Here is a 14,685-nt window from a genome sequence, read left to right as displayed (position 1 = left end):
TATCCCCACAATCACATTTCTGGAACGAATGTGTTATTTGAAATTGACGATTGTGGATTGAATCTATTATAATACAATGTTGACTGCTGTACCCAAATTTTTGACATTTATACCTTTTATGTCTGTTTGTTTTTCTCATACATTGTTGTCAATACAGTTGAATTCTATTCGACTGTCATACAAGGGAGAGGTTTAGCTAGCTAAAAAACTAGCTTTAATCCACCATTTTCTACATAAAGAAATGCCGGTACCAAGTCAGGAATATGACAGTTGTTTCCCATTCATCTGATGTGTTTGAGCTTTTGATTTTGCCATTTGATAAAGGACTCTCTGTTTTGAACTATCCTTGGAGCTCGATATTTTTGTTATTTTACTTTTAAGTTTTCCTATTGGGAATTGCCCCAATTTTTTACATTTTTACTTATTATGTCTGTTTGTTTTGCTCACACATTGTTGTCAATATAATGGAATTCTATGCAACTGTCATACAAGTGAGAGGTTTAGCGAACTATAAAACCAGGTTTAATCCATCCACATAAGAAAATGTCTGTACCAAGTCCGGAATATGACAGTTTTTCCATTCGTTTGATGTTTTTGAGCTTTTGATTTTGCCATTTGACAAAGGACTTTCCGTTTTGAACTATCCTTGGAGTTCGGTAATTTTGTTATTTTATTCTTTAAAAAAGCGGTTATTATGATTTCCTATTGTGATCTGCCTTCTCTTGGGTGTAACATACTATCTGTCCCATTGATATGCTATAGATTGTTTTCATTATTGCAAATGAAAGGCGAAAGATGCAACCTTACCAGCAGAGGTATAATCGTCAAGGAAACATAACGCAAATACTACCACTGTTGCAGTATAAAATATCATCACAACGGAATAAAGGACTAACTTAGTTTTCATATTGAAAATTAGTCATCGTAAACACAATACTCCAAGGAATGATCTCTTTCTGATCAATATACAATGATCCAAATAATGAGAAATCATTGAAAATATTTGATTGGTTATGAATTTGAAGAAAAAATACATCTTGTTCATCTTGTAAAAGTATTTAACAAACGTAATTATATATGCTAAATATAATTGATACGTTTATCTTCCGTTCATACATTTTTGGTAAATAATTCGAAACATTGAGGTTTTTCTACCTTCAGGTTAAAAATGGAGATATTTGGGACCAAACTATAAAATTTAACAAACGCAATATTAAATACAAAGACAATCATTTATATAAAAACTATTGAGAAGATTGATCCATTCCAGTGTGTAAGAAATTGTTCACATATTTATTTCATTACAATATCCATTATATAGCCATCTTATTCGACTGATGGATCTTAGACAACTCCAACATATTCGACCATTTCAATTTTATTTAGGTAAAAATAACCATTTGTTAGTTAGGGTGAGTTAACACTGGTTGTTATTCTTAAGTTCTATTCACAGCAACTCCAGCTTAGTGGAGGGATACAAGACTGACCGGTTATGGACTAAAGATGTGTTAATAATGTTGAAATCGATTTCAAAATGAAGGAATCAAAAATAGTCTCTATAATCATTTTCTTCACGGTGAGTACATGGAACAAACGAGGTGACAGAAAGGATTTTATCACGAGATTTCCATGCATTAACATCCGATAATTATTTGATTACAACAACCCCTCCCATCCAATAAATAAAAGTTACAAGCACCAAAATTAAAAAAAATTTGTAATAGTAAAATCGGAGTTTATTACAGTACTATCATAATAATTAATTGTGATCTTGTCGTTACCAGTTTGTTTATATAGAAAAAGTCCCAAAAATCATTGTCATGAAAATGTCATCAGTCAAACAATTCTAGACACTGAATACAAATTGAAAATGATGAACACGACTCCTCATTGTCTGAGATATATGTCAAATCATTAACCTAATACTGAAGTAGTATATAAAAAAAACTGAATTATATGCGGTTTATTATTAATGTAGTGATCTAAAGTAAGTAAGCTGTAGATTGATATATGTTGTCTGCATTGGTGGTTAAATCAATAGTTAGTGTAGCTTGACACAAAAACATTCGATCAATTGAAGACAGTAAATTTTGGAAAACTCAAATTTGCGATATTTGTTTTGAGCTGTCTAATGATACTCATTGTTTGCACATGTTATATGCATCAACACCTAAATAGGAATAAATGGAGATTTGGAATATGTCAACGGAACAGAAACACACAGATAATACATCAGAGAACATATACAGGCCAACACACTAAATGTGTATATTTATTATTTCAAGCACTGCATCGTCCCGAGTCGGAACAAGTACTGAATAAATCTTTTCAAAAGTCATCAAAAAAATATAATTTAAACTCGACCATAACACTAGATTCAACAAGGAACAAAGAATTTTAAATTATTATGATAACCCTTGATTTGGGGGAAACACATAATTTGGCCAGGTTAAATATGCTAAATGAATATTCATCAGTAATCATTATATCATGTGATATAGTTTTTGTTTTATTACAGTTCGTCACCAGGATTGTAAGTTCACTTCAAACATGCCCAGGTAAAACGAACTTTATATATATTTAAAAAAAAAACATACTGTAAAAGAAGACATTGTTGTATTAGATAAAAAAAAAACACACGAGATTGTTTTTGATAACAGACCATAACAGATTTCAATACACAAGAGCAATATGTTAATGACGACAAATAGGGATATTATTTGTGGGCAAGATTTTTTCACAATATCACTTCTTGCTTGGATATTTGTGTTATTGACAATCATGCCACTTCTTCTTATTTCTTAATTCAGTAGATTCTACTTAGAAATGTAACGTTTAATTTCAAATTATATTTACTACTAATTTGAAGTTTATTTCATTTTAACATTAAGAAAAGACAAAATGGAATGTGTCGGAATGCACCTGTGATCTAAGCCGCGGATATTATGGTGAAGATCCGAACAACTGTGACCAGAAAAACTGCAGTAATGGTTTCATACTGACAAGGAATGGTAAATAGTGATAAATTATAGATATAACACCAGAAAAAATACAACATATTCTTAATGTCAATGTTCATTACAAACAAGTTTTCCCAACGCAAGTTTTAATTAATGCATGTTTGTTTTAGTGCAAAGACTTATCATTGTCAAAATTTAGTAATATTTTACGTTCAAAAGGATTTTGCTTAAAACACAAACACTTATTTTGTGTCATGATTGAATAAACAATATCCTTTATTTGCAAATATTTTCATATTAATTATATGATTGTCAGATATGTTTATATGATAAAGACATATTTCAAATATAAAGGTCTGCAATATTTTTCTTTGCTTTTTGGGAAAATACGAAGCTGTCACATCCTAATCTATCATCGATCACAAGCTTTGAAGAACAGGTGAATATAGAAATTTGCTAACAAGGCATTACAAGCTTCCTTTGTAAAACAAAAATATACCCTTAAGTTTTTTTTTGCAGTTTTGATGCTTTTTGTGTATTGTGTTTTTATCTTTTTGGTGGAATTCTGCTTCATGCGAATGTTTGGTTTTTGTCTTAAACTTATATTTTGTCTGTTCAGGTTCTTGTAAACCATGTACTGCTGACGATGATGTGGAAAGTTGTTACAAAAACAAAAGGTATTTCCACAAAGGTTGACTAATGTTTCGTGATGTAATTGCTCTACCTTTGATAGTGTTAATAAGTGTGTGTGTGTGTTTGGCGGGATGGGGTACCTAGATGTGTAAGTATTTAATTCATAGCATGCACCTGTTTGAAATAAAACAAACCAAACGTCCTACTTCTTGCCAGTAAGGGGAAACTAAGATAATAAGTCCACTTCATCATGAATTCTTCTGATTAGTAATTTGAAAGAAATGGTTTTGTCGCACACAAGTTCGTTGATGTAAATGAAATATCTTTTTCAGTAAGAGTGATGTACATATTTATACAACAGTACTTCACCGATGTTTGAATCTCGTTTATTAATTTTAAATATAGAAACCAATGGAAAACCTCTTAGGGAATCCCATGATTCAAAAAGAGAGGTGGAAACCACCCATAAGTCGAAAACGAACTGACAATACAATTGCAAATAACAAAAAAGACCAAGACACAAACAACAGTCTAAAAAACCAACATAGAAACATTATCGACTTAGCGACAAGAACGCACAAAACCGGGCATAATCTCAGGTGCTACACATGTGGCACCCAAGAAGCGACACCGGACGCCTTGCCCGGGGAAGTGATTCCTGCTATAGCCTGTCATTTATGTATGCTCAAATATCTTGTAGGTGGTCAAGATCCCCACCCCTAAACCATATATTTTCTGGTTTGACATGAAAAGATATTTTAAATGAAATATAAAAGAAGTCCCGAGGGGTCATCCTCGCCCACTGTCATATGATAATGTTCTTATAATTTGTAAATGGTTAAGATCCTCACCCCTACACCATATAATTTCTACAAGGTGAATTGAATAAATACTAGGGGGAAGTCCGTAGGGGTTCATAGTTATGGGAGACCTCGTAACAACATCCTGTTACAATCATTTTTTGTTATTATATGTGATTCATGATAATCAATAGACCCATTGGAGGTAGGAAAACATTCTGAATCTACAAAAATATTAAATGTCTGGAAAGAAACGTCTAAGAAATCAGGAATAAAATCATCAAAGATACCAGGATTAAAATTTTGTACGCCAGATGCGCGTTTCGTTTACAAAAGACTCATCGGTAACACTCGAATAAAAAAGATTAAAGTATTCAAATAATGTGCGAATTTATCTTATGTTATAATGGTTGTTTTAATGCATGTATGATACTTTCTATTTCTAGTCAGACGAGTAATAGTACTTTGACAACTCCATTTATTGTAGTGTCTATTTTACTGGCAACTTTAGTAATTATATGTATAATAGTGCTCATAGTATTTATTTCAAAAAGGGGTATGTATTTGCTTTGTAATTGTTAATAAAATGATTTAATTTTACTTCTTAAAAGATTTTTACAACCAACCGAGCTATTTAAAATGTTGATGAAAGACTTTTTAGCTAACAATATAGGCATAAGTCATCTATAACTTGTATATCTTTATCTTACTTTTATATATATATATATAATACAATAATGAAGGACTAAGAGAAATCTCGGATCTCGAAATAAAGATATAAATCTCGAATTTCGAATTTCGAATTTTGAACTGCGGATATTTAATTTTGAATTTCGATATATCGGATCTCGCATGGTCCTTCTAGACTTTCGTAGTAAAATGTTAAGAAGTCTGAAATATGAATTTCATAAAGCTTTGAATGTTATACAAGTAAACGAATTGTCGTTCGTACAAACCGTTTATAGGGCCAATTTCCGTGATTTTATTACTCACCAAGGTCATTTTAAAAACGTCCTTTAATCTTCACAGTTTCATAGAATTAAATGTGTCTGTTATGATTTTACCACGATTTTTGTGTATTTTCCAACATATAACCGAATAATAAACGCTAAACGATCGTTCAAAAATGTAATTTTGACAGATGTTGGCAATTTGTGTATACAAACAAATGTATAAGATGGACATCATTAACCAAAACCAAAATTGTGTGGTAAGATAAAGAAAAGCGAAAGATACCAAAGGGACATTAAAACTCATAAGTAGAAAACAAACTGACAATGTCATGTCAAAAAACGTAAAACGACGAAAAGACAAACACTAAGTAAGTTGATATCTGTCTCATCGGCAATCATACCACATCTCCTTATTTCTATACTATATATCGTCTTACAAATACGAATTTATTTAACTTGTTAATAACCCTAACCCTAACTAAATAGGTCTATGGACACCAATGCTACATCAATCTTTAAAGAAAACACCTGTCCTACCTCCATGAAAAATCTGTTGTTGTTCCGCAGATAAAGTCCCAAATAACATAGCTTTTGTATGTAAATCAAATTACATAAACTGCTGAATAAATGAATAAGGTATTGACAATTCACTTAGAAACTCAACATATAAATGTACCCCCGCGACACTTACCAAAGACAGAATCCTGGATAATCATAGGTCTGTTCTATGTTCCTTTGGAATTTCAACCAAAGATGAAGAACTGGATCTTCCTTCACTGTATTGGATACCTAAACTACATAAGTGTCCTTACAAACAACGTTATATTGCTGGGTCTTCCAAGTGCTCTACGAAACCTCTTTCTAAATTATTAACTTCTATTTTATCTGCATCCAAAGCCGGGCTTCAAAGTTATTGTGAACTACCTATTCTAGAGGTGGCGTAAATCAGATGTGGATACTAAAAAAATCCAAAGATCTTGTAGAGTACATACAATATAAGACTCTTTCATCTTGAAATAGTATTAAAACATTTGACTTTTTTACACTTTATACAAGTATCCCCCATTCCTATTACAAGGGATAAATCGTACTTTATAAAAAATCACTCTGATTCAAACAAAAAATTCTCTGAAACTGACATTATCAAGATGCTTGATTTCTTGATTGACAACATATTTGTTACGTTTGGAGGACGTGTTTTTCAACAAACAGACTCAAGTGGCAAAGTTGAAATCATCCCTTAGTAAATTTTATGGACGCCATCACGAGTTTGTTGACCGTTATGGAATATCTGTTTCACAGATGACGACGGATATGTTCCAATTATCATAACTACAATCTCATCCCCTTCCCCCGAATGTGACCTACCGAGTTAGACATATCACCGGGTTTGTACTTGCATGAGCAACACGACGGGTGCTACTTGTGGAACAGGATCTGCTTACCCTTCCGGAGCACCTGAGATCACCTCAATATATTCTTTTTTTTTTTGGTGGGGTTTGTGTTGCTAAGTCTTTGGTTTTCTGTTGTTTTGTGTACTGTTGCTTGTCTGTTTGTCTTTTTTCCTGTTTAGCCATGGCGTTGTCAGTTTATTTTCGACTTATGAGTTTGAATGTCCCTCTGATATCATTCTCCTCTCTTTTAACAGAAGTCCTTTCAATGCAATTTTTTTGAAGAAAAAAACATGTATAATTTGCAACATTGTCTTCAACAGCAATATGAAACACTGACAAATGTTAATTCAGCTGAAATTTTTAAAATTGTTGATAATTTCTAAGATAATATCATAGACATTCTTCAATATTTGAATACTATTAGATTTTAACGACATTCATATTTTGACCATGTGAGTGAAAATTGTCCCTACCACTTTATTTTTTTTTTTTCACAGCGTTTTCTCAATAACATGCGATTTGATATCCGATGTTCATCATGTTGTGCGTACAGTGTCATTTCGATGCATTTTAATAAAATGTCGCAGAAAATTTACAGTCCACTGTAAAATTCACATATGTTTTAACTTTTTTCATGATATGTTGATTTATATCACATTAGATAACTCAATCCATAATAATGATGATACTGTGACTTGACTGTAAGTATTGCTCTCCATCTATTGCAGTTTATTCAAAATTTTCACAGTAACAATTACGACGGTAAAAATTTAAACACTACAATATTGTTTTATAAAAAAAACTGAGTAAAGTAGTACAGGTATAGTCCTTTTTGTAATTACATCCATTGCTTAACTTTTCTTAGGACGGAAGAAACGAAAACGAACTTCTGCTTCAAGATCAAGTCCTTTACTGTCACGCAGACGAAATCACCAGGAAAGCAGCTCTGAACGGAATAGTTCCGTATATAGTTATGCCGACACCTCAGTCATAGGTAAGACAATGTGCATCATATAAATATAAATACACACAAGTCATGATTTTATCATTAACATTAACGGCCTAGCGCCCAAGACCACTATAACAACTATTCTTTATCCCAATAAAGCTTTTAAGTAATCAGGACGTAATCATTATAAGGAGACAGCTGAAACCGTAGTTTTAAGAATAATCGAGATAAATGTTATACGGAGCTTTTCCTATTTTAACGAGTTTGTCTAGCGACATATTGCGTAAATCTATGTTAAAACGTAATACAAATTTTAAAACACTAAAACTAGCTTGACGGTTATACAGAGCTTTCACTATATATATAGAGAAGTATAAATTATATTGACATCTATATATAAATCAGATATAGATGCACGTGCATTCAGCAGACTGAGATCATAAACCGTAAACAACACTGTGTACGTATAAGGCATGTACTAATTTTAAAAACTTTCGTGACAAGCAAAGATAACTCTACTCCAGTGAAACTTCGTCTTTTGGTGATCGGATTGTGTTAGTGGCTAGCGCCTCTGCTTTACATACTTAGCGCATGAGGTCGCCGAAAGATGTAAAAAAAAATTGAATAAAACTTTATAAATGTTTTGCGTCCGGAACGCTTTTTCGTGTTTACCTTCATCTGGAATGCTCAATCCCAAACATATGAAAGCAAGGGATGTATAAATACGTAGACAATTTGGAGCTATATGACATAAATGTGCATGACAATAAATTTTCACTGCTGTTCTCGTACTATGAACAACAAATTTATTTATTTTGTAAAAAATATCTCCGTACTCCTAACAACAAAAATTATTATATTTAAATTTACCTGTGTATGTTATTTATTGAACGCCATTTTTGTCAAAGGTTATAGTTGTCTTTTTGACATTGTGTCATAGATAAAATTTATTCGTTCAGTGTATGTTTACTTGTTTTTGTTAATATGTCTTTTTAATTGAGTTGAGCCATTTCAATTGATATTTTATAGTGTGTCTTTCTATGTTGTAATGTTACACTTCTATTTCAGGTTAGGGGGAAGGTTGGCGCCTGTTAAAACGTTGTAACACGCTGCATTTGCTTGCACCTGTCCTAAGTCAGGAACCTGCTTCAGTGGTTGTCGTTTGTTGGTGTGGTTCTTAAGTGTTTCTCGTGTCTCGTTTTTTATATAGATTAGACCGTTGGTTTTCCTGTTTGAATTGTTTTACACTAGTCATTTTGGGGCCCTTTATAGCTTGCTGTTCGGTGTGAGCCAAGGCTCCGTGTTGGAGGCAGTACTTTGACCTATAATTGTTTTAATTTTACACATTGTGACTTGGATGGAGATTTGTTTCATTGCCACTCATACCACATCTTCTTATTTCTATTAAAAGAAAAGCTAAATCCATCTAAGTTCATATTTGTCTAAGTGAGTTGGAACCTTAGTGTCTTAGTCATTTCTTATTACTTATTGGAAAAAAATATGTCAGAAATCATGCCAGTACCGAATCACTGATTACATAGCTGTAGTAAATTTGTCTCTCATTAGCTGTCAAATTCATGTTCACCGATTTGACCCGAATTTTCGAATTTGATTTATAACATACTAAAACGTATATCTAAATCATAAAAGTCTAAAACAATAACCGATGCATGTACTCGATAATATGAATCAGTCTACCAAATGGTTTTCTCATGTTTCACTTTCAATGTTGACATTCTTTCCTTTTAATAGGTGTGAACGACTAGCTTTTGCGTAACCCCTCTGTAGCTAAAGTAAAATTGAGGGTCACATGCATACGGATTGAATGAGGTCGAATTATGCACTCGCAAGTGAATACTTCTTCAGTGATGTTTCTTTGCTTATTTTGACAAAATTGAATCAAACTGTTGCTAAAAGCGAATTATTAGTTCTCGGTATTTATACATCTATCATTCATATATTTAGGTTATGATGTTTCTTTTGTAAGTCTGGTTTGATAGTGTGTGTTATGTCTTATCGTATGAGGTTTGAAATCTATTCTTATTTTCTAAATGTATGTAAATAAAGGCAACAGTAGTATACCGCTGTTCGAAAGTCATAAATTGATTGGGAAAAACAAATCCGGGTTACAAACTAAAACCGAGGGAAACACATCAACTATAAGAGGAAAACAACGAAACAACAGAAACATTGAAGTGAAAAAAAAAAACAAACGACAATGCAACACACAGAGAAACGAACTATAAGATAACAACTGCCATTTTCCTGACTTGGTACAGGACATTTTAAGAAAAAATGGTGGGTTGAACCTGGTTGTGTGGCTAGCCAAAGCTCGCGCTATTATGGCAATGTTAAATATAACACTAAATAAGTAACTATAAATACTATAACAATATAAGCGGGAGGTTTGGCTACTCATAAAACCAGGTTAAACCCACCATTTCTTCTTAAAATGTCCTGTAACAAGTCAGGAATATGACAGTTGTTATCGAATAGTCCGTTTTTATGTATTTTGGCGTTTGTTTTTGTAGCAGTTCAGTGTTTCTGTTATTCCGTTGTTTTTCTCTTATAGTTGATGTGTTCATTCAGTTTTGGTTTGTGACCCGGGTTTGTTTTCGCTTAATCGATTTGTAACTATTGAACAGCGGTATACTACTGTTGCCTTTCTTTTACTGTCAATAATGATTGAACCAAAAATAAAATCATTTTTTTATTATTTCTCGTAGCTAATGTCCCTTTAATATAAATAATTATTTCAGCGTTTCTAATATGTATAGACAGAAAAGCGCTTCCGACTCTCGACAATTATAATTTTTTATTTTTTATTTTGGAATTCATATTTGAGAAGTCATTGTGTCTATTAATTATAATTATAATCACATTGATCAGATAAAATTATTGCATTTTTCTTTTCCTTTTTTTGTAGGTTTATCATACAGGGATGTATCGAATAGTAAGTGTCTTTCCCTCTATGTTACAGGTGTTAGTAGATGATGTATGAAGTACTTTCAACGTTTTTAATGTTCAAAATAATAAGATTGTGCCATGGTATTATCGACTTGATTTTTGATTGCCACTTTGGTATTGCATGCCTCGTTTTTACAAAAGGTAAAACATTTACAGGAAAGAGTAGAAATAGTTAGGTAGCTCATTCTACATCTTTGTTTCATTACATTTATGTATAGTGTTTCCAGAAACCGTATTTAATGGTTAATCAATGCTAAATGTGGCAACCTCTGACTCCCCTCCTTTTGCAAAAATGAAAATATATATTTATTATGTTATATTATGTTATCCTTTTTTCGTTTGCTATTCATAGTAAAGGGACAAACAAAACAAAAATGAAAAATGACTTCCAGAAATTACAATAGTTTAATCCTTTTCGACTTTATATATGTATAAGATATAATTTTAAGATTTTTAGAACTTAGAAACTTACATGGTGAAGTTGAAATCATTCCTTCGTAAATTTTACGGACGCCATCACGAGTTGGTTGACCGTTATGGAATAACCGTTTCACAGATGATATCCGATATGTTCCTTATGTCGTAACTACAATACCCTTCCCTTTTCACAAAATTAACCTACCGAATTAGACTATTTACCGGATTTGTAATAACATAAGCAACACGACGGGTACCACATGTGGAGCAGGATCTGCTTACCATCTGTACAATTATTTGTCTGTTTGTCTTTTTTTTTTGGCCATGGCGTTGTCAGTTTGTTTTCGATCTATGAGTTTGACTGTCCCTCTGGTATCTTTCGTCCCTCTCTTACATTTCAAGAACTTTGCAAGAAAACAATTGTGCAAATTATATTCTATTGTTTTAAGTGAACATATAGATATTATTTTTTTTTAATATACTAAAGGTGTAGTAAATTTCTTTTGACAGGGAACCTTTTATCAACCACAAAATGTAAACACTAAAACTGCAAAAAATAGTAAATGTTAAACTTTCTATATCTTAATTGTTCAAGGAAAATTAGTTCAACAGACATTGAAATAAACTGAACTTATCCGCATATTCATTTACTTTTAGGTTTCAATCTAATTAACAGAGTCAATCTACCGGAAATGGATGAAACTAAAGTAAAAAGGACAAGAGACAAACTCCGAAATGCTATTCCACTGCCACCAAGGTTTCAACAAAGTCATAGTCAGGAATACAGTTTCAGCAGTCCGGATGTAACAAGCAATGGTAATTATAATTCCCAAGAAATTTCTTTTATTCTATAGCCAAATATGCTTTCTAAAATTGACTCAAATATCATAAATCAAAATTTAATGAGAGATTACAAGTGAAGAACACAATCGGTAAGTTTATAGATCAGAGGACTATTCTGCTATTGCGTGATGCCTGATCATTTGAAATAACTTCAACATATTTTATAGGAATTAAACAATTGATGTCACTGTGGAGCAGGATCTGCTAAACGCTTCCGGAGCCAGGGCATTTTCGGCTGGTTTTCGAGATGAATATCCCTTTGGTATCTTCCGTCTCTCTTCCGTATTTCAAAATCTAAGACCTGTAACAAAGACAAATCTTATCAGTAAACCAATTCGTGATGATGTCCATAATACTCATCAAGTGTCGATTTCAGTCGCTCTTCCTGATGGAGCACTTGTTAAGCGTAGCGTATCTTTTAAAATATGTCATAAGATGGTGCAGAAGCTGCGCTACTGCTGAGAAATTGATCGTTGACAATTGGAAATAAATCGTTACGTATGTCATATATATTCTTATTTTGAGTCACCCATCTGTATTAATATCAAGGAAAATAACGATATGTAATATGAATAGGTCATTGGGATATATGAGATGCAAGAAATCGCGGAAATGTAAGTTTTTGGGTGACAGGACATCATTAATCTATCAGAAAGTGAAATTAAAGAATTTATCAAGATGCCGTTTCTTATTGTCTTTGAGAAGGGTTTTTTTTTTTATAAATTCTACTTGATAAGAGATCAGAATCAAGAGTGCCACTAGGACTGCTAAACTAATATCCATCGTTGAAATATCAATGTACTGTGTAAGTACTCTTATTCGTGGGTATCAATTTTCGTGGTTTGAGCAAAAGTTGAATGTTCGTGGGGTCTTCAATTCGTGGATTTTAGTTTTTTGAAAGAAAATTTTATTGGTGAAGAATTGGAAGCCATCTTAAACGAAAACTCGAGAAAATAATCATATGTTGTTTTGTAATAATTTCTGACACATTGCAAAATAAGGTGTTCGTTTCCACCTACTTGTTCGTCTTTCATTGCTGACAACATTCATCAAACTTTTAATAAGATAATTGCTTTCTGAAATAAGCAGATTCATGTATTCTTCCAAATTTGCAAAGTAAACATTTTAGCTGTTGCGCACGTTTAATCAGAAGTGATGACATCTAATTAACCCGAGATTGTTTGATCAACAGATTAACGGTCACCAAAGGTGTTATTTGGGCCATAAACATGTCGCCTAAGGAAAACGGTTACCGGTACATAGAAAAAGCTACAAATGATCTTTGAACTGCAGAATCAATTCGTTTGAAATTATTTATTTTTTTTGCATGAGAATTATGAGGATATAAAATGAACACTTCATCATCGCATATCATCACCGGAAGTCTGACTTTTATCGATGAAAACTAATTTTTTCGTGAGAATTAAAGGGTTAAAAGACGTACAGTTTCGGTTTTTAATGATTAAATGGACAGAATCCTGTCTGAAGTTGCATCTTTAGTTCATAATAGGTTTTTTGATAATCTATGTACGCAAACCTACGGTAATGGGGATATCTCTCCATGTCTTGATTTGGACAACAGTTCTTATATTTCGGATAAAGCCATCCACGAAAACCACGAAAATTGGTACCCCACGAATAAAAGTACTTTCACAGTAATCAATTAAAAGTACAGAATTTTAATGATAATGTCTTCGGTGTTTTTGTTGTTTGTTTGAATCAGCGTGGTTCCTCACAAAAAAAGGTTTGTCATGACCTTATCAAGAAATCTATTTTACGATTCCCATGTTTGTAGGTAAAATAAAAAAAAAGAAGATGTGGTATGATCGCCAATGAGACAAATGACTCCACTGGAGAACAAATGACGCAAAATTTAGTAAATATATATAGGTCACAATAGCACTGCTTGATAAAAAGACAGAGTCGATCTTTCAATTGATCATTGGTAATAGTTTTGAGGGGCATAGAAAAATAGAAAAATATTATATTAATGCAAAACTTGAACGATTGCAATTAACGATTTCAGTGTAGATCTTATGAATTTCAAAGTAGCAAAATCTGATGGACACCACTGATTACCTATACCACATTTCAGGTATTTAGGGAGGGATAAATAAAAGCAACAGTAGTATACCGCTGTTCAATAGTAATAATTCGATGAAGCAAAAATAAATCCGGGTAACAAACTAAAAACCGAGGAAAACACATCAACTATATGAGGAAAACAAAAGAACAACAGAAACACTTAATATATCGTACTTTGTAAAAAAATCACTCTGATTCAACCAAAACATTCTCTGAAACTGACATTATCAAGATGCTTGATTTCTTGATAGACAACATATTTCTTATGTTTGGGGTACGTGTTTTTCAACAAACAATTGACATTCCCATGGGAACCAACTGTGCCCCTCTTCTTGTCGTCTTGTTCCTTTATTCATATGAATACAGGAACTTCTTAGGAAGAAAGAAAAGAAGTTAGCAGTATCCTTTAACTTATTTTCTGCTATATAGATGATGTTCTCTCACTAAATAATTCAAAATTTGGTGACTATGTTGAACGCATCTATCCCATCGAACTTGAGATAAAGGATACAACAGTTAAAGTTAAGTCTGCCTCATATCTTGACTTACATCTAGAAATTGACAATGAGGGCGGTTGAAAACAAAACTTTACGACAAAAGAGATGATTTTAGCTTCCCAATTGTGAACTTTCCATTTCTATGTAGCAACATTCCAGCAGCGCCTGCATACGGAGTATATATCTC

The 14,685-nt window shown here is 32.5% G+C and overlaps 1 protein-coding gene across 4 annotated transcripts in view; it reads left to right on the top strand.

Annotated features, from left to right (window-relative positions):
• Positions 1-14,685, top strand: part of LOC127713007 (uncharacterized) — a 33,406-nt gene that overhangs the window by 2,141 nt on the left and 16,580 nt on the right. For all 4 annotated transcript variants that reach the window (XM_052219599.1, XM_052219601.1, XM_052219598.1 and 1 more), the window contains exons 2-9: positions 1,454-1,576; positions 2,519-2,558; positions 2,892-3,011; positions 3,580-3,637; positions 4,840-4,949; positions 7,606-7,734; positions 10,616-10,642; positions 11,731-11,889. In XM_052219599.1, coding sequence (XP_052075559.1) covers positions 1,535-1,576; positions 2,519-2,558; positions 2,892-3,011; positions 3,580-3,637; positions 4,840-4,949; positions 7,606-7,734; positions 10,616-10,642; positions 11,731-11,889 — 685 coding nt within the window. In that variant the 5' untranslated portion in view covers positions 1,454-1,534. The remainder of the gene's footprint in view (positions 1-1,453; positions 1,577-2,518; positions 2,559-2,891; positions 3,012-3,579; positions 3,638-4,839; positions 4,950-7,605; positions 7,735-10,615; positions 10,643-11,730; positions 11,890-14,685) is intronic.

The sequence above is a fragment of the Mytilus californianus genome, unplaced genomic scaffold (assembly GCF_021869535.1).
Source record: "Mytilus californianus isolate M0D057914Y unplaced genomic scaffold, xbMytCali1.0.p SCAF_8, whole genome shotgun sequence".
NCBI lineage: Eukaryota > Metazoa > Mollusca > Bivalvia > Mytilida > Mytilidae > Mytilus > Mytilus californianus.
Note: the sequence above shows the minus strand (reverse complement) of the source record. Positions and strands in the feature narration are given on the sequence as shown.